This window comes from Coregonus clupeaformis, unplaced genomic scaffold, assembly GCF_020615455.1.
Source record: "Coregonus clupeaformis isolate EN_2021a unplaced genomic scaffold, ASM2061545v1 scaf0400, whole genome shotgun sequence".
Taxonomy (NCBI): Eukaryota; Metazoa; Chordata; class Actinopteri; order Salmoniformes; family Salmonidae; genus Coregonus; species Coregonus clupeaformis.
The window spans coordinates 34143-59949 of record NW_025533855.1 but is presented as its reverse complement, the minus strand read 5'-3'; the positions used below and the strand labels follow the sequence as shown (position 1 = coordinate 59949).

At 47.1% G+C, this 25807-nt stretch overlaps 1 protein-coding gene across 3 annotated transcripts; it reads right to left on the bottom strand.

Annotated features, from left to right (window-relative positions):
* Positions 1-1326: 1326 nt before the first annotated feature.
* Positions 1327-25411, bottom strand: LOC121550946 (meiosis inhibitor protein 1). 3 transcript variants are annotated; one of them, XR_005997006.2, is made up of 30 exons: positions 25136-25411; positions 24881-25036; positions 24229-24352; positions 24025-24075; positions 23494-23567; positions 23102-23207; positions 20556-20759; positions 20252-20421; positions 19996-20110; positions 19791-19907; positions 19484-19583; positions 18976-19110; positions 18740-18848; positions 18530-18621; positions 18301-18448; positions 18092-18203; positions 17915-17975; positions 17066-17163; positions 16634-16811; positions 15474-15624; positions 13646-13930; positions 13374-13542; positions 11895-11999; positions 11465-11575; positions 11019-11179; positions 10506-10590; positions 9553-9734; positions 3308-3414; positions 2486-2617; positions 1327-1412 (listed from the first exon to the last, which is right to left on the bottom strand). XR_005997006.2 is itself a non-coding variant. In XM_041863402.2 (30 exons), the coding sequence occupies exons 2-30, from the start codon at positions 25028-25030 to the stop codon at positions 2598-2600; spliced, it is 3648 nt and encodes a 1215-aa protein (XP_041719336.2). In that variant the 5' UTR covers positions 25031-25036; positions 25136-25411; the 3' UTR covers positions 2515-2597. The 3 variants fall into 3 exon arrangements, 2 of the variants coding, with proteins under 2 accessions (XP_041719336.2, XP_041719338.2); XM_041863402.2 differs by lacking the exon at positions 1327-1412 and adding an exon at positions 7415-7496 and having other exon boundaries at positions 2515-2663; XM_041863404.2 differs by lacking the exon at positions 1327-1412 and having other exon boundaries at positions 2577-2663.
* Positions 25412-25807: the final 396 nt, after the last annotated feature.

Sequence of the window (25807 nt, the reverse complement as noted above, 5' to 3'; positions counted from 1 at the left end):
CAACCCTGGTCCTGAAGTGCAGCAGCAACTTCATGTTTTTGATTGAACCTACCAGGAAGACCAGGTGTGTTGAATTTAGGCAATCACTTTACTGATCAATTAGCTCAGTTGGTCAGGCGTAGTGCTTTGTTGGGAACAAAATCCTGCAGCACTCCAGCAACATGTCAGGTTAGGAGAACTTACGCAGCAGGTTAAGATAATTAACGTAGCAAGTTAGGAGAATTAGGTTAATCTTAGGAAAATAGTTAGGGTTAGCTAAAATGCAATAAACAAAAACCACATTTGACATCAATTTGACTTCTGTATCCCATCTAGCAATGGCCATCCAAATGGGTGACCTCAATTGACATTCCGCAAATTAACTTTTAAGAAGGCACACCTGTTAATTGAAAGAAGCTGGTTGAGAGAATGCTAAGAGTGTGCAAGGCTGTGTTCAAGGCAAAGGGTGGCTATTTGAAGAATCTCAAATATACTATATATTTTGATTTGTTTAACACTATTTTTGGTTACTACATTATTCCATATGTGTTATTTCATAGTTTTGATGTCTTCACTTTTATTCTACAATGTAGAAAATAGTAAAAATAAAAACCCTTGAATGAGTAGGTGTTCTAAAACTTTTGACCGGTAGTGTCTAGCAACTGTTATTTTCCAAACAATTTTTTATGATAAACTTATATTATTGAAAGACCTCAAACCTAAAGGCAAATGAATGGATGCTCCCCCCTAGTTTTTTTTATTGACGCAGTCAATCAGTAATAATATGACAGGAGTCCTACCAGACACCTCTTCAGGATAAGGCTGTTTGGTTGCAAAAACAGCCATAAATAAATCAAGTAAATCAATCATGTAGCCTCTCACAACAAAAAGGTCTATAACTGAGAGCCAATGTGTCCGTCTGTCTTCACAGTGAAGTCGGACAGGCAGACCGACATCTCTCCAACACGCCTGAGAAAGGGGGTTAAGGACAGATAGGAAGGAGAGCGAAAGGGAGCTCCTAGAAAGAGCACTGTAATGGTCTGTGTCTTTGATGACTAAAACAAGTTGGTCTACACCTCTGGCAGACAGATGTACTGAAACATGAGTGGAGACTCAGTATGTGGCAACAGCAGGGACAGCACATTTTCAAAGAGATGAAGTGAAATGCATCACGTATGACAGAGATTTAGTTAATGGCCTGTAAAAATCAATAAAGACTGATAAGTACTGCTCTCTCGGCTTTTAAAAAACGAGGAGTCTCTCGCACTAACTATCTTTTATGTTATAACTGTGTGTGTGTGTGAAGGATACAGAATGCTGGTGGGCAGGTTGTCGTTGGCTGTAGGAGGCAGGGAGTTCAGTGACTCCATCAGAGTATTGGCCCTCAGTCTGCTCTCCTCTGTAGGAGGGGGGTGGAATATACTGCAGTGGAGCTGAGGAAGAGAGAGGGGGAGAGGTGAGAAAGAGTCAGTGGGTGAGGGAGAGACAGCAAGAGACTAGAAAGAGAGAGAGAGAGACACTACAAGAGAGATGAGTCTGGTGGAAACAGCTATAATACAGCACAGGCTTCTTTCCACCTGCCCTCTTTGCATGAATGATGTGGACTGCGGTGTGAGGCATTGAGAGAGGCCCGCCTCGTAGGGGACTGTTTCCTGACTACTGCTGAGGCGTGGTGGTCTTTCTGGCACTTATAGCTGCTGAAGCTTCACCCAGGTGGGTGCTACACTTCAGTAGTGGACTATCCAGCCTACCTACAGAGGAGGAGGAGACAACAAACGAGGTGCCTGATGAAGCGCTCCGGGCCTGTCTAAGTAACTGACTGACGCTGCTCCCTCTCAGTGCCATCGAAGCTCCCTCCGCTTACGCTACTGCCCAGCTTTTTTTTACTGCCTGGCTAAACAACACCTTATCATCTGAAGCTGTGGAAGAACATCACCAAGACCTGCCAGATCTCTACATTTGTTTTGTTTGTTTTTACAGCATCTTTGAGATTCTCTTTGTAGTGAAAAGCACTATATAAAATAAATATATTATTATAAGAGGCAGCAGGCACCGGAAATCGTGACAGGACAATCTCCCATAAGACCCGCTCTGATCTGACAAGCTACTGAAGCGCATACTGCTGGAGTATATTCAGCTCTGCTAACCCCTGAATAAGAGTCACTGGGTCACACACACACACACTTGTCACAGCTCTGTCACTAAGGGAGGCAGCAGGGCCAGCATGATGTTGTATCACATGACAAATGGGGCAGTGATGACCTTTCAGTGCAGTGACATTCCATTCCTGAGCCAGATGAACCCTATGAGGGCCTGTGTCCTGCCGCTGTCATGTGTGACACAATGGCGTAGAGGTGGTGACAGGGGGCTGCGTTGACATGGGACAATTAAAAGAGTGTGTCTCAGTGACGTTCAACATAGCCTCATAGGGCTGGGCCTGTGTGCTCTCTGTTTGCGTTTTACTGTGCTGCTGTATGTGTCCCAGTCAGTGTGTTGTGTACTGTACCTGTGTGAGCAGCTGTCTCAGGGCCTGTGTTGTGTTCTCTCCCAGCTCCTTCAGGCCTCTCTTCTCCACCGCCTCCAACACCTGACACAGGTCTGGCTCCCACACCACCACCCTACTGCCATACCGCAACAGCTGCATGGGAGGGACACGTGTTGGTATTCAAGGCTTCTTCAGGGTGCTTACAAACAGAAGGCAAAGACACATTTTAATACACTTCAAAATGGCCCTGTGCTGCTTCAAAGACCAACAGTAGTGTGAGTGTGTCCGGGTGCAGTCTTGAGGCATCTGCATGTTTCCCATCCGAAACAGTTCGGAGTAGTTCATATATGTGCATATATTATGACGCCATTTTGTGACGTTTTGGTCTTAGGCAAGGTTTTTTTCGGCTGTTTGTGCACACAAAAATTTTTCTCATGGCAAGCCGAAATTCGGTAGCCGAAGTCTACGTCCCTTCGTCTGTGATTGGTCAACAGAAGGGATTCTTCAATGAAGTGTTTGTTGTCATTCAACGACAGACAATTAGTTTTCATGCAAATCTTTTCACTTGAGTAATACTGCACCAAACATTTTAGTTAGATGTAAAATTGCGTGACTAAGATCTCCTCTTCAAAAAACATCAACATTAATTACAGATTTCTTGAGTTATATTCGATTAATTCGGACTATTTTCAGGAAGTGTATACTGGCTACAGTGTCTCAAGATGGACAAACAGTATTATTGCCGCTTTGTTCTCGTTTTTCAAGCGAAGGTCATTTAAGGGAGTATGCGAGCACACTCGTTCGGTTCGCGCCAGCCGACCCGAAGCATGCGGAAGCCTTTACCAGTGTGAGTAGTGTGAGTGTGGCTGGGTGCAGCAGGCAGCTCTCTCCAGAGTTGAGCAGAGAGTAGAGCAGGAAGCGACTCCAGGGCTGACACACCACATGCTGGGCTGGTGACAGAGAGGGGGAAAGGACAGGTCAAGGTGATGGTGAGGCGTGAATACACTGACAGACACATGAAAAGACAACCAGACACTGGCCATACAATGAGAAAAATCACCCGCACACACAGCGGCAAAACTCTAGATCACCTTTACTCCACACACAGAAACACATACAAGGCCCTCCCTCGCCCTCCCTTTGGCAAATCAGACCATAACTCTATCCTACAAGCAAAAACTCAAACAGGAAGTACCAGTAACGGACTCAATACAGAAGTGGTCCAATTAATCTGTTTCACTAGCACAGACTGGAATAGGTTCTGGGATTCATCCGATAACATTCAGGAGTTTACCACATCAGTCACCGGCTTCATTAATAAGTGCATTGACGATGTCGTCCCCACAGTGACCATACATACGTACAGTGAGGGAAGTATTTGATCCCCTGCTGATTTTGTACGTTTGCCCACTGACAAAGAAATTATCAGTCTATAATTTTAAAGGTAGGTTTATTTGAACAGTGAGAGACAGAATAACAACAAAAAAATCCAGAAAAATGCATGCCAAAAATGTTATAAATTGATTTGCATTTTAATGAGGGAAATAAGTATTTGACCACCTCTCAATCAGAAAGATTTCTGGCTCCCAGGTGTATTTTATACAGGTAACAAGCTGAGATTAGGAGCACACTCTTAAAGGGAATGCTCCTGATCTCAGCTTGTTACCTGTATAAAAGACACCTGTCCACAGAAGCAATCAATCAATCAGATTTCAAACTCTCCACCATGGCCAAGATCAAAGAGCTCTCCAAGGATGTCAGGGACAAGATTGTAGACCTACACAAGGCTGGAATGGGTTACAACACCATCGCCAAGCAGCTTGGTGAGTAAGTGACAACAGTTGGTGCGATTATTTGCAAATGGAAGAAACACAAAAGAACTGTCAATCTCCCTTGGCCTGGGGCTCCATGCAAGATCTCACCTCGTGGAGTTGCAATGATCATGAGAACGGTGAGAAATCAGCCCAGAACTACACGGGAGGATCTTGTCAATGATCTCAAGGCAGCTGGGACCATAGTCACCAAGAAAACAATTGGTAACACACTACGCCGTGAAGGACTGAAATCCTGCAGCTCCCGCAAGGTCCCCCTGCTCAAGAAAGAACTGGGTGAAGGTGTTGTGGTCAGATGAGACCAAAATCGAGCTCTTTGGCATCAACTCAACTCGTTGTTGAGGAGTTTTGGAGGAGGAATGCTGCCTATGACGCCAAGAACACCATCCCCACCGTCAAACATGGAGGTGGAAACATTATGCTTTGGGGGTGTTTTTCTGCTAAGGGGACAGGACAACTTCACCGCATCAAAGGGACGATGGACGGGGCCATGTACCGTCAAATCTTGGGTGAGAACCTCCTTCCCTCAGCCAGGGCATTGAAAATGGGTCGTGGATGGGTATTCCAGCATGACAATGACCCAAAACACACGGCCAAGGCAACAAAGGAGTGGCTCAAGAAGAAGCACATTAAGGTCCTGGAGTGGCCTAGCCAGTCTCCAGACCTTAATCCCATAGAAAATCTGTGGAGGGAGCTGAAGGTTCGAGTTGCCAAACATCAGCCTTGAAACCTTAATGACTTGGAGAAGATCTGCAAAGAGGAGTGGGACAAAATCCCTCCTGAGATGTGTGCAAACCTGGTGGCCAACTACAAGGTCTGACCTCTGTGATTGCCAACAAGGGTTTTGCCACCAAGTACTAAGTCATGTTTTGCAGAGGGGTCAAATACTTATTTCCCTCATTCAAATGCAAATCAATTTATAACATTTTTGACATGCGTTTTTCTTGATTTTTTTGTTGTTATTCTGTCTCTCACTGTTCAAATAAACCTACCATTAAAAGTATAGACTGATCATGTCTTTGTCAGTGGGCAAACGTACAAAATCAGCAGGGGATCAAATACTTTTTTCCCCTCACTGTACATACCCCAACCAGAAGCCATCGATTACAAGCAACACCCACACTGTGCTAAAGGTAAGAGCTGCTGCTTTCAAGGAGCGGGTCACTAATCTGGATGCTTATAAGAAATCCCGCTACGACCGCCAACGAGCCATCAAACAGGCAAAGCGTCAATACAGGACTAAGATTGAATCCTACTACACCGGCTCTGATGCTCATCGGATGTGGCAGGGCTTGCAAACTTTCACGGATTACAAAGGGAAGCCCAGCCGCGAGCTGCCCAGCGACGCAAGCCTACCAGACAAGCTAAATGCCTTCTATGCTCGCTTCGAGGCAAGCAACACTGAACCATGCATGACAGCACCAGCTGTTCCGGACGACTATGTGATCTCGCTCTCCGTAGCCGATGTAAGACCTTTAAATAGGTTAACATTCGCAAGGCCACGGGGCCAGACGGAATACCAGGACGTGTACTCAGAGCATGTGCTGACCAGCTGGCAAGTGTCTTCACTGACATTTTCAAACTATCCCTGACCCGGTCTGTAATACCAACTTGTTTCAAGCAGACCACCATAGTCCCCGTGCCCAAGAATGCCAAGGTAACCTGCCTAAATAACTATCGCCCTGTAGCACTCAGATATATAGCCATGAAATGCTTTGAAAGGCTGGTCATGTATCACATCAACACAATCATCCCAGACACCCTGGACCCACTCCGATCCACAGATGACGCAATCTCTATTGCACTCTACACTGCCCTCACCCACCTGGACAGAATGAATACCTATGTAAGAATGCTGTTCAATGACTACAGCTCAGCATTTAACACCATAGTCCAAAAAAACAAATAATTTCCAAGCTCAGGACCCTGGGACTGAACACCTCCCTCTGCAACTGGATCCTGGACTTCCTGACAGGCCGACCCCAGGCGGTGAGGGTAGGCAACAACACATCCGCCAAGCTGATAGGACTGATCACCGACAACTATGAGAAAGCCTATAGGAAGGAGGTCAGAGATCTGGCAGTGTGGTACCAGGACAACAACCTCTCACTCAACATCAGCAACACAAAGGAGCTGATCGTGGACTACAGGAAACAGAGGGGCGAGCACGCCCCCATCCACATCGATGGGGCTGTAGTGGAGCGGGTCGAGAGCTTCAAGTTCCTCTGTGTCCACATCACTAAGGAATTAACATGGTCCACACAGACCCACACAGTTGTGAAGAGGTCACGACATCCCCTCTTCCCCCTCTGGAGGCTGAAAAGATTTGGAATGGGCCCTCAAATCCTCAAAACGTTCAACAGCTGCACCACTGACAGCATCTTGACTGGCTGCATCACCGCATCGTACGGCAACTGCAAGGCACCCGACCGCAAGGCGCAACAGAGGGTGGTGAGTACGGCCCAGTACATCACTGGGGCCGAGCTCCCTGCCATCCTGGACCTCTATACTAGGCGAAGTCAGAGGAAGGCCCAAAATATTGTCAAAGACTCCAGCAACCCAAGCCATAGACTGTTCTCTCTGTTCTATCTGCTACCGCACGGCAAGTGATATCAATTTTCTAAACCCCAAGCCATAAGACTGCTAAACAAGGCTGCTAAATAGCTAATCAAATGGTTACCCGGACTACCTGCATTGACCTTTAAAAAAAACTAAATCTCACAAACACTGGACTCTACCCACACACTCACACATACATACACTGACACCCCAACACACACACGACATACGCTCACACACACATAACATGCGCATACAGGCATACTGACGCCCCACACACACACACACACACACACACTTTCACGCTGCTGCTACTGTCTTATCTATCCTGTTGCCTAGTCACTTTACCTCTACCTATATGTATATAGCTACCTCCATTACCTCGTACCCCTGCACATCAACTCGGTACTGGTATTCCCTGTATATAGAAAGCCAGTATGAGGGTTTGCGCTCAGGCTAGAATGAAAGGCGGCCGGTGGGTGGGAGAGAAAGGTACTCGCACTCAAATCATAAAATGGAGATAAATACACATTTGATTTGATTTGTCTGAGTCTGGTACCTGTAGATGGGCTTCTCCTATGCAGAAACCCCAGCAGAGACCCCAGGCAGTTCACTGACACACTGAGCAACATCTCCTGCTTCTGGAAGAGGGGGAGGACAGAAAGACATTTAGCAAGATGGAGGGATGAATAGAAGAGTCACTTGGCTCTGTCATATCCTCACATGGTCTCTCCTATCATTGCTACGCAGACGACACACAATTAATCTTCTCCTTTCCCCCTTCTGATAACCAGGTGGCGAATCGCATCTCTGCATGTCTGGCAGACATATCAGAGTGGATGTCGGATCACCACCTCAAGCTGAACCTTGGCAAGACGGAGCTGCTCTTCCTCCCGGGGAAGGACTGCCCGCTCCATGATCTCGCCATCACGGTCGACAACTCCATTGTGTCCTCCTCCCAGAGTGCAGAGAACCTTGGCGTGACCCTGGACAACACCCTGTCATTCTCCGCTAACATCAAAGTGGTGACCCGATCCTGCAGGTTCATGCTCTACAACATTCGCAGAGTACGACCCTACCTTACACAGAAAGCAGCACAGGTCCTAATCCAGGCACTTGTCATCTCCCGTCTGGATTACTGCAACTCGCTGTTGGCTGGGCTCCCTGCCTGTGCCATTAAACCCCTACAACTTATCCAGAACGCTGCAGCCCGTCTGGTGTTCAACCTTCCCAAGTTCTCTCACGTCACCCCGCTCCTCCGCACACGCCACTGGCTTCCAGTTGAAGCTCGCATCTACTACAAAAACCATGGTGCTTGCCTACGGAGCTGTGAGGGGAACGGCACCTCCTCACCTTCAGGCTCTGATCCTACACCCAAACGAGGGCACTACGTTCATCCACCTCTGGCCTGCTAGCCCCCCTACCTCTACGGAAGCACAGTTCCCGCTCAGCCCAGTCAAAGCTATTCGCTGCTCTGGCACCCCAATGGTGGAACAAGCTCCCCCACGACGCCAGGACAGCGGAGTCACCTGACCACCTTCCGGAGACACTTGAAACCCTACCTCTTTAAGGAATACCTGGAATAGTATAACAGTAATCCTTCTAACCCCCGCTCCCCCACAAAAAAAAAAAAAAAAGTGAGTGGTTGTCCCACTGGCTATCCTAACTTGAATGCACCAATTTATAAGTGGTCCTCTGTAGCTCAGCTGGTAGAGCACGGCGCTTGTAACGCCAAGGTAGTGGGTTCGATCCCCGGGACCACCCATACACAAAAAATGTATGCACGCATGACTGTAAGTCGCTTTGGATAAAAGCGTCTGCTAAATGGCATATTATTTATTTATTATTTATAAGTTGCTCTGGATAAGAGCGTCTGCTAAATGACTTAAATGTAAATGTAAGAGGGAGAGAGAAGATACTAAGCCAAACAGAGGGATGGTGAAAAGAGAGAGAGGGATTATTTAATAATGCATTATCCTTCCACTCCACAGCCACCCCTACTGAGGCAGTGACTAGTGATTAGTGTCCCAAAATAGTGAAGTAGAGCAGATGGCTATAGAGAGGAGGACCACAGAGAGTTCCACTCTAATCCTGGAAGCCAGTGCAGACTCACATCATCGGCGTAGCGCACCACAGCGCAGTGGACCAAGGAGGAGCTACGCTCTACAGTGCAACCACTGACATGGAACTACTGCACTGACTGATACAGGGTGGTATTGTTCAACACCAAATTGGTTATATAGGAAGAGGGACACAGAGTTGAGCATTAAATACATTCTTCACTATACATACACAGCATAGACTAAACTATGCTATAGAGACAGGAGGAGTTGAAGATGCTTCATGTAGAGTTACGGTGAGCTCTGACCCAGTCATTAAGTGATGACAGTAATGATACGCTGTATTTATGAAGTGCGTTTATCCCCATAACACTGCCATTAACAACAATGTACTACACATAAACCATAAAAGGCTGCACGGTAGAGACAGAGAAACAGAGGGTAGAAAGGAAGGACACATTTGAGTGCTTTACCACATCAGCCTTGAGTTCTATCAGGGATGCTTTTCAAACAACAATGAAAACAATGAAACAATGGGAAATTGAGGGAAGAAAACAGTATGGGAGAAGAATTCTGGGGTGTTAACAGCCCTGGAATGTGAGAGTGTGTATGTGTGTGTGTGTGTGGTGTGTCTGACCTGCAGCAGGAGGCCGTAGAGTGCGGTGATGAGGCAGTGGGCCCCGTAGGACCCCAGCGGGTACAGAGAGCTGTCCGTGTCCCCCAGGGGCCTCTGTCCTACCCCGGGGCCAACATTCACACACAGCACTGGAGACTCCAGGTCAACATCTAGAACAGCCTGCAGCAGCCTCAGGGAACTAGCTGTGTGGTGCAAGGCGAGGGAGGAGAGGCAGGAAGAGGGAAGACAGAGGAACGAGAGGATGTGGAGAGGGAAGGGGTGGGATTCAAAGACATTTGGAGTGAGGAGAGGGAGAATGTGGACAGAGAAGAGAGAGGGGAGAGGTTGAAAGAAGATTGGCAGGTGACGGGGAGGAAGAGAAGACAACCAGAGAGAAAGAGTTTGGGTGGTAAGAGAGAGGAAGGGAGAGACAGGGTTACAGGTCAGTTGGAGATCTGATTAAACACACTGAGACACAGACCAGGAGCTGGTGGCCATTTGCACAGCCCTTTTGTCAAACACTCATGTACACTGAGATATTAGACCCCTCTAAGGGAGAGAAGAGACAATTAGCGATAGCAGAAAGAGAGAGGGAGAGCAAGAGAGAGAACCGAGACAGAGGGAGGAGGCGGCAGCGGAGGAGACAGACCGTAGATCACCCTGGCCCTGACAGCCCACTCATACAGCAGGGAGACAGACCGTAGATCACCCTGGCCCTGACAGCCCACTCATACAGCAGGGAGACAGACCGTAGATCACCCTGGCCCTGACAGCCCACTCATACAGCAGGGAGACAGACCGTAGATCACCCTGGCCCTGACAGCCCACTCATACAGCTGGGAGACAGAGATACAGAACCAGCAGGCCATTTCTATCCCAACTCCTCTGTTGGATGAAGGCCACATAATGGAATTAAAGCCTGTGTAACAATGCTGCTTTGCTTTGCTCTGCTTAGTGTGGTGTAGCGTTGTTACCCAGTAAGAGGCTGCCTGTCTTCCTCTTCCCAAAGACCAGAGCCTGCACCGTGCTGCCCAGGTTCAACCTGATGCTTCTATGGACCTTGGGATACAGAGAGGGAAGAAATGACAAGACACGGTAAGGCAACAACCATAGAATTAGGAATGTAATTTAATAGGATCTCTATGGCAACAACGCTCTCCATTCAACAACACACTGTCCTACAGTACAAGGAGACAAATGTATTGTCTAACATCAAGGTCTCTGATAAATGTTTCTGGTAAGTCCCCTGGTAAGTCCCCTGGTCCTGTCCTCACTACATTTACCAGATGCTCTAATCCAGAGCGATTTACAGTTAGTGAGTGCATATATTTTTCATACTGGCCCCCCGTGGGAATCGAACCCACAACCCTGGCGTTGCAAGCGCTATGCTCTACCAACTGAGCTACAGGAGGCCCCTAGAGTGTGTTTTGTACTACATGGTGTACCCTGTGTAAAGGCCTTTATAAGGGTTAGCGTGACAGAACAACCTGAGCAGAATGAGTGTGCTGCAGGGTGATGAGGGAAGACAGGAGCAGACGGGAGCAGCACAGCAGGGCAGACGTAGGAGAGAGGGAAGAGGAGGAGGAGAGGTTCAGCGTAGCCTGCAGTTGGTCCATCAGCCCGGTGTTACACAGCAGCATGGACACAGCTGGAGGCAAAAACAAAAGACAAAACGATATCACACTCAAGATATCATCCAATATATAAAACATACTACCAATTTAATGTGTTAGTGTGTTGTGTGCCCTTGTGAATGGCACTGACTGGTTCTGTACAAGTGTGTGCCTCTCTTACAGGCCAGATGGCACAACGCAAGTCTGTGTGTCTGGGGGACTGTGTGTGAGAGAGAGAGAGGCAGGTGGCAGCGTATATGAAGGCTGCTCGCTGTGCTGCACTGAATGAGAAGGACAGGGTGGCAGACTGAGTTTGTCACCTCTGTCAGTACAGTGAGGGGGGGACAGACGCAGACAGCAGTACAGGTAGCTGAAGGCTGGCAGCAGGCACTCTGTGTTGGAGGCTTTCAGCTTCCCTGCCAGGTTACTCACTGGAACACGCCCATAATAAGACAGGAGACAAAATAAGACATCAGACAGAATACAAGATCATAATATCTATAATCAGAAGAAGGCCCTCGTGTTATTGATACTTAAATACTACTTTCATCTACAAATTCAGCTTACGCTTATGTAATATGCTTTGCTGATGTGAGCAAAAACCCCAAGGCATTTCAATGTTGATTGAACTGATATTGAATGTAGAGAGTGAGTACAGCGAAAAATAGTGGTTAAATTATGATGTTAGACCAAAGCTATAGATCTGAGTGAATTATGCATGGCTGATTCCTTTTGACCCTGTGACCTCACCGTGGTAGAGCAGTTTAAAGTGGATGCCGTCCATCTCATTCTCAGTGGAGCCACTGGTCTGCATCAGGCACAGCAACCTAAGGACCAGAGGGAGAGAGCCCACGGCTAGAGAGATTGGGAGAGGGAGGGGGGAGATAAGAGAGAAAGAAAGAGATGAGCACAATCACAGTGGGGATAAGGGGGATAAATAATTAAAGAGAGAGAGATATGAAAGAGCAAGAAAGAGAGAAAGAGGCCAAAACACTCATTTCCATACTCCCCTGGCTGCATTCTATTTACATTAAATAGTCACCCTACAGCATTATAGGTTAATATCAAGTATTTATTAATGCAAATTCTATCGTGCAGCGTGGTCTAGTGGGTGAGCTGATGGTAACTAGTTAGTTCAACCCCCCAGAGTTGACATATTTTTGTGTTGTGCCCTTGAGCTACAGCAATTAAACTACACAACCTCAATGGGTATCCATCAGTCGGAATGGGTGGCAGGACAGTGTATGCATGCAGTGTAACCCAGCCTTGATAAAAAGCTGTCTGGGATGCTGAGACACTGTTGGGGGGTGGATGTGATGTGCTCGCTCTCGGCTGTTTGTGAAGCTGCTCTAGTCTCTCAATTACTGCCTGCTCCTATAGGAGAGGAATGTCAACGCACATTTTCTTCTATTGCACTTGACGCCACAGAGTGAAGCCGCTTTGTTCTCCCTGCGTGCTCTGAGAGCTACAACTATACTGAACAAAAACATAAACTGCAACATGTAAAGTGTTGTTCCCATGTTTCATTAGCTGAAATAAAAGAAATCCCAGAAATGTTCCATACACACAAAAAGCTTATTTCTCTTAGATTTGTTTACATCCCTGTTAGTGAGCATTTCTCTTTTTCCCAAATAATCCATCCACCTGACAGGTGTGGCATATCAAGAAGCTGATTAAACAGCATGATCATTACACATGTGCACCTTGTGCTGGGGACAATAAAAGGCCACTTTAAAATGTGCAGTTTTGTCACACAACACAATGCCACCGATGTCTCAAGTTTTGAAGGAGTGTGAAATTAGCATGCTGACTGCAGGAATGTCCACCAGAGCTGTTGCCAGACAATTGAATGTTAATTTCTCTACCAAAAGCTGCCTCCAATGTCGTTTTAAAGAATTTGGCAGTACGTCCAACCGGCCTCACAACCGCAGACCACATGTAACCACGCCAGCCCAGGACCTCCACATCCGGCTTCTTCACCTGTGGGATCGTCTGAGACCAGCCACCCGGACAGCTGATGAAACGGAGGAGTATTTCTGTCTGTAATGAAGCCCTTTTGTGGGGAAAAAATGAATTCTGATTGGCTGAGCCTAGCTCCCCAGTGAGTGGCCTGGCTCCCAAGTGGGTGGGCCTATGCCCTCCCAGGCCCAACCATGGCTGCGCTCCTGCCCAGTCATGTGAAATCCATAGATTAGGGCCTAATGTATACTCTCTTGTTTTTCTCCTCACCTCCTGTCCCCTGGCTGCTCTCCAGGCCCAGTCTCTGGAGCACCTGTAGCAGAGTGGGTCTGAGTAGGACACACAGGCCGGCCTTACAGCCCTGCCGGCCCTGCAGGAAACTCCCCAGCACCTCCACAGCACGTTCTGCCAGGGGAAACTCCCTGGTACACACCATGCCCTACAGACACAGAGAGGCAGGGGTTCATGCAGAGAGCTGGGGTTGGCAAAGGAACAAGCTTGTGCCCAGTCTCTGGCCAGTACATGGGGTCTCCCTCCCTCACCAGCAAGGTCAGTATGACAGTGGGGTTCTTCTCCAGCACAGCCAGCAGGGCTGTGGTGTCTGGGTCCTGGTTCTGCTCTGACGGGCCCTCTGTCTTCTTACTGTGAGTGTCTGACTGCAGTGTGGACTCAGCACGGTGGGACAGCCACAGCTCCAGGACCCGGGGCCCAAAGTGCTCGGCCAGCTCTGGGTAGCGGAAGAGGAAGTGTAGGAGTGGAGGGTGGTGGGTGTAGAGAGAGGCGAAACTGGGGCTGGACAGGGCCTTGCTGATGCAGTTTAGAGGAGCCTGGGCAAGAGAGGGGGGGGGGTGGAGGGGAAACAGAGGACTAAAGAATGAAAAATAACTCTTACAGGTGCACAACTCTGATGCTTAAGGCCATTTGTTGTGACTTGACTAACAAGAAACAGAGGAGCTATGGCCATGTACAGTGCCTTGCAAAAGTATTCATCCCCCTTGGCGTTTTTCCTATTTTGTTGCATTACAACCTGTAATTTAAATTGATTTTTATTTGGATTTCATGTAATGGACATACACAAAATAGTCCAAATTGGTGAAGTGAAATGGAAAAAATAACTTGTTAAAAAAAATTCAAATAAATAAATAACGGAAAAGTGGTGACTGCATATGTATTCACACCCTTTGCTATGAAGCCCCTAAATAAGATCTGGTTCAACCAATTACCTTCAGAAGTCAACCAATTACCTTCAGAAGTCACATAAAGTCCACCTGTGTGCAATCTAAGTGTCACATGATCTGTCACATGATCTCAGTATATATACACACCTGTTCTGAAAGGCCCCAGAGTCTGCAACACCACCAAGCAAGGGGCACCACCAAGCAAGCGGCACCATGAAGACCAAGGAGCTCTCCAAACAGGTCAGGGACAAAGTTGTGGAGAAGTACAGATCAGGGTTGGGTTATAAAAAAATATCTGACACTTTGAACATCCCACGGAGCACCATTAAATCCATTATAAAAAAATTGAAAGAATATGGCACCACAACAAACCTGCCAAGAGAGGGCCGCCCACCAAAACTCACGGACCAGGCAAGGAGGGCATTAAAGAGGTATTCCCTACCTCTTTAAGGAATACCTGGAATAGTATAACAGTAATCCTTAAAGATTGCTGTACACCAGCGGAACCCATCCAACTTCAAGGAGCTGGAGCAGTTTTGCCTTGAAGAATGGGCAAAAATCCCAGTGGCTAGATGTGCCAAGCTTATAGAGACATACTCCAAGAGACTTGCAGCTATAATTGCTGCCAAAGGTGGCTCTACAAAGTATTGACTTTGGGGGGGGAATAGTTATGCATGCTCAAGTTCTGTTTTTTTGTCTTATTTCTTGTTTGTTTCACAAGAAAAAATATTTTGCATCTTCAAAGTGGTAGGCATGTTGTGTAAATCAAATGATACAAAATAGGAAAAATGCCAAGAGTGGTGAATACTTTCGCAAACCACTGTACATTCATCAACCACTTCATTCACCAATAAGGTCTTGAGGAATAATGGAGACTTGCAGAGCCATGTCCTTAAGGACTAGAGTTGTGTTAGCTCTGTTGTGGACATAAAAGGGGAAACTATTTATCTTTCGGTATCATTAATACCCAGCCTTCAAAAAGGAAGGTATATAAAGTTGATGTAACTCCATAATTGAGTTCCAAGAACAAAGAGTGTTAATTAGAGCCTTTGAACCAAAGTGGGATTATATTGCATTGATTATAACTTCAGTTAAATACTCCAAGGAATGAACAACCAATATGTAATTTATTAAATGTTGTTAGAGCGCCAGCACCCCACTATTATCATCGTATAGAAATGAGTTGACTTACCCAGTCCAGGTCGGGGCTCTTGTCTTGTGTGACAGACAGCAGGTAGAGGGCAGACCTGAGCACACAGGGAGGCAGGGCCGAGTCTCCCTGCTCCTGCACCGAGCACAGCAGAGTCACCACGCAGGAGAACACTGTGGAGTCAGGGAGCAGCCTGGTACACACACATAGACAGACACACACAAAGTTTTATGGTGCACGTGCACACACACACCACACACACACACAACGATTTATGGTGCGGTGATAGGTACAGGAAGTGTATTGTATTGTAAACACATACACTGAGTGTACAAAACCTTATGAACACCTTCCTAATATTGAGTTGCACCCCCTTTTTTCAGAACAGCCTCAATTCGTTGGGGTTGGACTCTACAAGGTGTCGAAAGCGTTCCACAGGAATGCTGGCCCATGTTGACTCCAATGCTTCCCACAGCTGTGTCAAGTTGACTGGATGTCCTTTAGATGGTAAACGATTCTTGATACACACAGGAAACTGTTGAGCGTGAGAAACCCAGCAGTGTTGCAGTTCTTGACACAAACCGGTGCGCCTGGCACCTACTACCATACCCCATTTAAAGGCAATTAAATATTTTGTCTTGCCCCTTCAACCTCTGAATGGCACACATACACAATCTATGCCTCAAGGCTTAAAAATTATTTACATTTCAGTCATTTAGCAGACGCTCTTATCCAGAGCGACTTACAGTTAGTGAGTGCATACATTTTTTTGTTTTTTTCATACTAGCCCCCCGTGGGAATCGAACCCACAACCCTGGCGTTGTAAGAGCCATGCTCTACCAACTGAGCTACACGGGGCCATACATTCTTTAACCTGTCTCCTCCCCTTCATCTACACTGATTGAAGTGGATTTAACAGGTGACATCAATAAGGGATCATAGCTTTCACCTGGTCAGTCTATGTCATGGAAAGAGCAGGTATTCTTAATGTTTTGTACACTCAGTGTATACACACACATGCACACTCGCATACAAAACCCTCCCATGCTATGTAAATCATTGGCCACAGTAAACATACATCTTTCAAAGCAATGCTGTATCGTTAATAACCATAAAACTGTGCCAGTGTCTACATGTCCCCAAGTGAACTGAACCCTTGTTGAATGTGTTATAGTGGTTTGTGTGTGTGTGTGTGTTAGTACCTGTCTCCATGCTGCAGGGCCAGGTGCAGCAGGGTGAGCAGACAGTACTGAGTGGCCCTGGGGCCGGCAGGGTCACATTGGGACCCTGGGGACTCACACAGCAGAGAGGGCCACTCACACACACGACAACATAGAGAGGGCAGGCTGGACCTAAACATAGCCTCTATCTCCTCACAGTCTGGAGAACAGAGGGGGGTGAAGGGGGGAGAGAGAGAGAGAGACAGTAGAGAACACACTGACAGCAGCTCTCAGTAGACCTTTTCGTTATTTAATTGCATCACAGTCACTCACAGGACATCCACACCACACGTTTCCATGCATAATGAAGTCCAAAGGCCCACTCCACATATTTGAAGTGCTACAAAGTGCTTTACTGTCACATTAAACCTTAATGCTACTGTTTTTTTTATGGCTAATGTGTTCTGTCAGTACCTTGTGGGAGGATGCTGGTTGCAGGGTCTGGTTGGGACAGCAGACACACACTGAGCCTCTGCAGAAAACCACAGCAGGCTGCATTCAGAGCTGGGTTTCTACCATGAGATGAGAAAGAGCGAGTGAGTGTGAGAGAAAGACAGAGAGAGGGACAACTAAGAAAGGTAGATGTTATACTGTATATAACCCGAGTGGTGCAGTGGTCTAAGGCACTGCATCGCTGTGCCACTAGAGATCCTGGTTCGAATCCAGGCTCTGTCGTAGCCAGCCGCGACCGGGAGACCCATGGGGCGGCGCACAATTGGCCCAGGGTAGGGCAGGGATGTAGCTCAGTTGGTAGAGCATGGCGTTTGCAACGCCAGGGTTGTGGGTTCGATTCCCACGGGGGGCCAGTTTGAAAAAAATAATGTATGCATTGCACTCATAATAATAACCCTAATAATATTATTAAACCTACTCCTGTGTGCAGTAAATGTTCTGACTTAGCATTTCAATCGAGTTTAAAAATATCAAAATGCACTGTGGACTCAGTATCATTACAGCTCATAGGGGAGAGTTACAGTTAGTGAACCTCAAGCGCAACCACATAGCCAGCCTGGCCTGTGAGCTTCCTCTTCATATGCACACAGACAGACAAGACTGACACTGATGAGAGAAGAGCTTTCATGGCTAGACTGAAACAAAGTGACGTGAAAAACGCTTCTGTTTGTGTCATCTCTCACTTTCCTGGGCACTTTTACTGGGTCCACTCAATAAGAACTCCACACTATAACAGCGCCATTAGCAATTACCTGTCTGGGGGGGTGATAGTGGTGTGTGTGTGTGTATTTCCTCAGGTACTCCTGTTACCTGTTTCCTGCACAGAGGACAGCTTTGTGCTCCAGAGCCAGCCTGAAGAAACCAGAGGATGCTGTAAAGAAGAGAGGGAAGAAGAGGGGGAGGAGTCAGAGGTGTGGAGGGAGGACAGAGACATAGGTCATTACACCTGGAGGTGAACAAAATGATCACCCTGACAACATGCCTCACCCAGTTTGGCAGCGAAGAGGGGCCTGAGGGAGGGTAGAAGGGAGAACTGGTACGACAGGATGGAGAAGAAGTGCTGGAGCACCTGGGCGCTGGGGGCGCGCTCACAATGCCTCTACATACACACACACACACACGTGTGTGAGTGTGTACGTGTATACACATGATGCATGAACGTGTGTGTGTGTGTGTGTGCTGGGGGCAGGGCTCACTGTGACGGTGGGGATGCAAACAGTGTCACAGCAGTGTAGCAGACACAGACACAGGGACTCCAACGGGTCCTGACCCTGAACCTGCTTGGACGGAGCTGTGAACACATTCTCCTTCAGGCCAGGCTCAGACGAACACTGCTCCACTAACCTGGAACACAACACACAGACACACAAACAAACATTAAACATGTTATCTGCGACTGCAACAATTTCATTCTGCCTCACTGACCTGCATGCGGCATGGAAACAGACCAGGGCCTGGAGTAGAAACCCTCCCGCTCTCGAGGCCTGGCTGCTGGGCTCAGCTCCTTTAAGGCTCACCTGGAAGAGAGAGTAACAGGGACACAGTCAATAAACTTTTTCAATGATGATTCCTGAAATGAAATGAAGTGGAGTTCTCCCAGTGCTGACACACAAAGGTGAACAGAGACTGACTCACTCTGCACCGTGAGGAGGCAGGTAAGGGCAGCTCAGTGCACCTTGCAATAATGGCTTCCACCAGCTTCTCCAGCTCTTTGTACTGCACTGGGCTGGACTGGTGGTTCATTCTACAGAGACACACAGTACACAGAGAGGGAGATGGACAATCAACATGTATCTTTAGCTCACGTTTGTGGTGACTTTCTAATAACATTGGTACGCTCACAGCCTGCATCTGTCTGTCTGTCTGTGTACCTGAGGAGGGCAGTGGCAGCGTTGGCTGCCTGTGTTGCCACCTGCAGACAGGGGGAGGAGACTCCTGAGAGCACCGCCTCTGCCACGGCCACAAACCCTGGACCGCTCGGGAACAGACGCACCCCCACAGGCTGCCTGGAGAGAGAAAGACAGTCACAAAATAAACAGCTGTGACCTATCGCTGTCACAAAGCTCAACAGTGTTTTTCTGACGTCAGCGACATGGTACCATAATAGATGTGGTCAGGCAGGCTGTTGCCACAACAGCCGCTGGACAGCCCAGAGGAACCTGGAAAACCCTCTAAACACTCCCCTACACGCAACAACCCACAATATACGAGATGCTGTGAATGAGGTCAAATTACCCCTCTCTCTCACGCCTTTCTCTCGTGCTTGTTCAGCACTTTGAGACCAGTCTTGTCACTTTCACTGAAATGTAAAGGACAACTTGCGATACATTCACAAAATGTCAAATAGAATGTATGGGGTAGACAGACCCGATGCCTCACCTCTCCAGTATCTCTGTGAGCAGCAGCAGGCCCTGTCTCTGCACCTCCACGTTAGTCAGCCTCAGGGCCTCCTTCAGACTGCGTACCAGAGACTCAATACCTGACACACACACACTGTGACTTTTACGTCTTGCTCAGTAATCCTATGATGCCATACTGTGATTCTGTGTGTGTGTGTGATTCTGTGTGTGTGTGTGTGTGATTCTGTGTGTGTGTGTGATTCTGTGTGTGTGTGTGATTCTGTGTGTGTGTGTGTGATTCTGTGTGTGTGTGATTCTGTGTGTGTGTGTGTCCTCTTTTCTCTCACCGTAGACAGAGTGACACTGGGAGAAGAAGAGCGGGTCCTCAGTGAGCAGCAGCAGACAGCTGTAGACGGACCAGAGCAACACCTCACTGCCACTGCTCAGACGCTCAAACAGAAACTCTGGGAGAGAATGGTGAGACACAGGAGAGAAAGATACAGTAACAGAATGGGCATAAGGCTTCTCAGACATTCAAACAAGTTCTCTCACCGGGTACGTCTGCCTGGATGAAGGAAGCACAGTACTGGCTGGGGGAGTGGACCAGGATAGCAGCCATACACTGAGCACTGGCCACCTGCAATGTCTCATCCCCACTCAGCAACAGCTACAACACACACACACATTAGTCGTCATGACAATGTCTTCAAACACTGTCGTTTTATAGACACTCAATGTAATCAGTCAAAGATTGCTTCTACTGTTGCTATCACATTTTAAAGACAAAATGGTGGTGGATTGGTGAAACCTTTTTGAGTATGAGTGGCAGTGGGCAGCGCTCCAGAGAGAGATGGGTGCTGGACTGGTCCTCTCGGTCCTGGCCCAGGCTCTGATCCAGATCAGACCGGATCTGCTCACAGGGGCTGTTCATCAGCACAGACACCACCTCACCCAGCTTTAGCAGCTGCTTCAGGAAACCTGACACACAAACAGAAAACACACTTCCATATTCACTGATTCATGCTAAATGTTAGGTTACATGCACATATCATAGCTACATTCGCTTATTATATGGTAATAAGCACTGTCCCCTTGAATATGATGGTTCTCACCCAGGCAGTTGATGGTGAGCTGAGTGGAGCAGGCGTGGGCCAGGGTCTGCAGCAGCAGCAAACACATCCTGTCTCTGAGGGGGGAGGGGAGGGACTGGGCAGCTCCCGCCGCCCCCCACACCCTCTGCCACACGTAGAACACTGAGGCCTTCAGACCCTCGTCTGGGTAGAGCAGCGTTGAGCACAACTGCTCCAACAGGGGCACTGGAGCGAGAGAGAGGGAGGGAGGAGGGGAGAGAGGAAGATAATTAAAAAGGGAGGTGGGGGAGAGGAAATGAGAGAGACACATACACACACTAAGGCAGAGACAGACAGAAAATGAGGGCGATGGCCGATGGAAGGGAAAACAGTGAACAAAGCTGGAATTAAACCCCAGCTACACTCTTGGCTGAGAGTAGCGGAGAACACAGACAGTTGTGTGCATAAAGCATGGCAGGCTGATACTACACATGACTCAGTCAGGCACCCTGTTGAATTGAGTTTGTTTAACTTTGACGCAGCGAGCTAGAGCTGCTCACACAAGCCAGCCAGCCTGAGAGTCAGAGGCCCAGACACAGCTGCTCTGTGGAACATGTCCGACTCCAGAGGCAGCCAGCCAGGAGAGACTCCCAGCTCCAGCCATGTCTGGTTACACCACAATACGAACGGGAGGAGATGAGAGAAAGGAGGTAGAAAACATGTCTGTCTGTGCATTTCAACACTATGCAAAGTAATGTAAAGGAAAATAATGACATGAATTTGACATTCGATGATTAAAAACAAGCTGTGGCTACTATTCGTGAGTGGAGTTCTCTGTATTGAATAGTTTCTCCCTCTCTACTGTACTTTCTCTATCCATCTCTCTCGCTCTCTCGCTCTCTCTCTCTCACTCTCGCTCTCTCTCACACTTGCTCTCTTTCATTCTCGCTCTCACTCCTTTCCCCATTCAGGGCCTCAGTGCCTGTATACCAGCTGGGTGGTGTGAGCTCGCTGACAGGCAGGCACCGTCAATAGCGGCAGTCCACATGGACTCACGACACCGTGCTGCTTAGACACAATAGTAAAACACTGACAATGCCCACACACACAAAACTATTACAGAGTGGCTGCGGTTCTGCATTTTCTGGAACCTGAAAGTTCTGTGGCTAACGATACAAGAGATTTCTGCTCATTTGCAGGATTTTTTTTCTTTTTATGTGGCGCTGCCCACTCCGCTACCTACGTAGCTGTTGCTCAGTGCGCCGCTCGCTACCGCTCCCTCCTTGATCTCCGATGAATGTTGCACACAAAAGACATGGTCGACATGTTACAACTATTGCATTCCATGCCCCAGTAGGCTCTTAAGCATAAGCGCAATTTCATGTAATTTTTTCAGGAGGGGAGTTGGGCTACATACAGCTATTTTCATGTTGCACACAAAATACATGATCAACATGTTTGTACAAACTTGGTGTCTGTTGTAACAGTATTGCAAACATAAGCAACCGGGGCCCCGGGCGATTCAAAATGAACTTGCCCATTTTCACACTCTGGTTACCGGTCGGGATACGCGCTTGGCTGCCTAGATGGTTCGGGTGCCCAGAGGTGGAACAGCTATAGGTAGCTTACTCATGCAGTAGGCTACTTACATGATCATTGAGAGGCAAAATAGCAGTTATAGGGCCTGTGTGTGCTTAAAATGGGGAGTTATACATGCAGCTATATAGGCAGCATATCAAATACAAGCAAGACCCAGACACGCAGTCTAATTAGCGATGTAATGTTCTATTTTCATAACTATTGCAAACATTGGCTATAGCAGGAGGCAGACCGGCAGTCAAAGTAGTAGTGTTCTTTTTCAGCAACTCTGGCTGGTGGCTTCGATATGGCAGCAACTATAAAGATTAGCCTACATCATCACACAAAATGCGGACTGCTCCAATGCAATGTGTAGGGACTGCCTCCTGCTTGTGCAACTGCAATATCCGTTTCAACAGACAGAAAGGGTTGTAGCCTTCATAATGTATTTTTTTAGAACATTCATTCAAATCCCTGCGTGGTTTTTATTTCAGCTATTCAAAAATATGAGGCAGCGACATCGGCTACATCATGTTTCATAGGGTGAGTAAAGAGAGAAACGTGAAGGGAGGTGGAGTGTGAGCAGCAGCTATGTAGAAAAAATGTGTGCATAAAATAACATGTGCAGATCCTTAGCTTTGAGAAAGAGGTTTCCAGAGGGCCAGTGCGGGGGCGAAAACTCAGTATTCGCAGCCACGGCCAAACTATAAAACCAGTACAGGCAAATTCACAATAACACACACACACACACACACACACACACACACAGCTCACCACCAAACAGGCTAAAACCTTTCAATGATATGCCAGCCCCACGTGACCTAAGTTAAGATACAAATGACTAATGGGCCAAGTCCCTGGTCATTACACAGGTAATGGTGGTAAAAATAATAGGGCAGAGAACGCATTGAGGGTGAACGAAGGTAAACACTCAATGGTAGCACAAAGAAGGAAGAGTATTTTAATGTGAGCTTAGTGAGAGATGGTGGTGGTGTGGTACACTATCTCACCGTGGCTGGAGGCCAGGCTCTGTGGCAGGGAAGGAACAGCATCTACCAGCTTCCCCAAGAAGGTGAAGGTGGGCAGGAAACCCCTCACACTGGACTGGTCACACAGCTGGACATGGGACAGAGAGGGGGCTCTAGAATCATTTTCACACACTTTTTGTGTCTAAATTCATACCAACCAAATCAATCTATTCCTAGAGTACTGTATCACTTAATTCCTGTCAGTCTTGTCAATGACAGTTAGTCCACAATCCACCCTTCCATTCCCACCAGTAACAAAGGTGCACCAACTTCTTTATTCCATCCTTTGACTCTAATCAAGCTTCTTTCTAGTAGTGTGAGAGGACTTGTCCACATCTCAGCCCGCTCAGACCTGTATGTGTGATATTACTCACCTGTGTGTGTATCTCATCCAGGATGTAGTACACATACTGTTCACTCTGTAACTCCAAGAGCAGCTGAACCAGCACTGAACCGAGAAAGAAAGAAAGAAAGAAAGAAAGAAAGAAAGAAAGAAAGAAAGAAAGAAAGAAAGAAAGAAAGAAACTTATCATAGCATTATTCTTAGGGCTCAATTAACACTGTTTTGAAAACTTGCAAATTGTGCATTTCACACTTTATCCTGGCACAGTGCACACAGTGATATTGTTAGTGCTTGAACACAGGTGAAATGCTTCAACACAGTGGTCCTGTGGGGTTCCATAAACAGCAACACTCTAATTAACAATTCTGCTGAGGCACTCAACAACCCATATCTCTCTTAAACCCAGACTATGAGAGCCAACAAACCTGGTCATGCTATAGTATGTAGTGACATGGGGTACAAGTTGAGACAATAGTACAACGATATTATGATTTAGTCAGTAAAGAGTGAGCATTCTCAAGCAGCCGTGTTTATAATCAGGGCATTTAAGCTTTTCTCTTACCCTGTATGGCCTGCTTCAGAGTGGCTGGGTCCTCTACTGTGTGAAGCATCCCTGTACAGAAAACAGGGATTCAAATAAAGTAAGGGATAAAGCAAGGCTTTGTTTGATTGTGTGTGTGTGTGTGTGTGTGTGTGTGTGTGTGTGTGTGTGTGTGTGTGTGTGTGTGTGTGTGTGTGTGTGTGTGTGTGTGTGTGTGTTTCTTACCCAGTAAAGATGCTGTGAAATGCAGACAGACCCTATGGTCCTGTAGTAGCAGCTCCTTCAGAGCCCCAGGACAGCTCTTCAGGACCCCACTGATCCCCGACAGCGCCACAGACTTTCTCACAGACTATTGAAGGGCAAGATATGCATTTATAATAATAATAATACATTTTATTTGCGCCTTTCAAGATACCCAAGGACACTCACAGTAAAACAAATTATGGAACCACAGGGGCAGCCAAGTGCATATATGGATATATCACATCTCATGTCATGTTAGCTGTTGTAGCAGAAATACCAATATGTGGTCAATAAAACATGTTTAATATTATATCTCCCGAGTGGCGCAGTGGTCTAAGGCACTGCATTGCAGTGCTAGCTGTGCCACTAGTGACCTGGAGACCCATGGGGCGGTGCACAATTGGCCCAGCGTCGTCCAGGGTAGGGGAGGGAATGGCCAGCAGGGATGTAGCTCAGTTGGTAGAGCATGGCGTTTGCAACGCCAGGGTTGTGGGTTCGATTCCCACGGGGGGCCAGTATGAAAAAATAAAAATATTTTTTTAAAAAATGTATGCACTCACTAACTGTAAGTCGCTCTGGATAAGAGCGTCTGCTAAATGACTAAAATGTAAATGTAAATATTTAGATATCATACCGCAACGTTGTTGCTTTCCATCATCTCAATGACACAGGCGACGCAGATCATCAAGCTGCCCTGGACGGGGTGGCCCATGCGAACATGAACAGACCATTTCGGATCGTGCCTGAAGTGAATCTTTTCATAAACAACGTCCATGCTCGTCATTTTACCCTGAAAATAAATGCAGACCAGAATGGTTTGTTTTATTAATGTAACTGATCATATTTGCGCCTCCTTCAATGGAGCTAAAGTAAATGTATTGTAACCTACCTTCCTGCCTTTCCTACCGCGGTTGCTAGCTAGCTAACTTTAGCTAACTTTAACTTAGCTAGCTGACTGTCACCAGAGATCATTCGTTAGATAGTTTTATTCAAACTGCCAGATAATGGGTCAAAATGAATAGGTTAACGTTGTCTTAATTAACTAACTACCGCTAAATAATGTTATTACAAACAATGTGATCAAGTTTAGCCAAGTAGCTAGAGAAGTCAGAGATTGAACCGTCTCTAAAAGGAAGTAATGTAACTAGCTAGCTAGCTACAGATGTTCGCGGCAAAACTGTCAATAGTGAATCATGTGACAGCAAGGCTCATTTCGGTCTCAACCAATGATATCACTTCATTGATATTTCAACAGAAACAACAAGTCTAATAAATAAATATAAAAATAAGAAGAAAATAATTAATGGTTCTAACTCTAACCAGTAAGTCGTGTCTTATGCCCTTGCTATATAGCCAACAGAAGCACTGCATGGCCTGAGGCAGGGAAAATGTCTGCATATGCCATAGAAAAAGGTATCTTTATTTCATGCCGGATTTGAACCTGCGATGCACTGCCTGTGGCAGCCTTGAGGCCAGGAATAAAATACGTGTTTGGCCAACACAAGCCCACTGCACTGCTGGTGGCCTGTTATAATGGCAGGCTCAGCCGCACGTAACGCCC

Bases quoted from the DNA above. Each gene is read 5' to 3' on its own strand.
- LOC121550946 (XM_041863402.2), bottom strand. From the start codon at position 25,030: ATGACGAGCATGGACGTTGTTTATGAAAAGATTCACTTCAGGCACGAT. The intron at 24,076-24,228 runs GTAAGAAACACA...TTTTCTGTACAG, and splicing joins TTTCACAGCATCTTTACTGG to GGATGCTTCACACAGTAGAG. The intron at 19,908-19,995 runs GTGAGAGAACTT...ATTCTCTCCCAG, and splicing joins CATCCAGGCAGACGTACCCG to AGTTTCTGTTTGAGCGTCTG.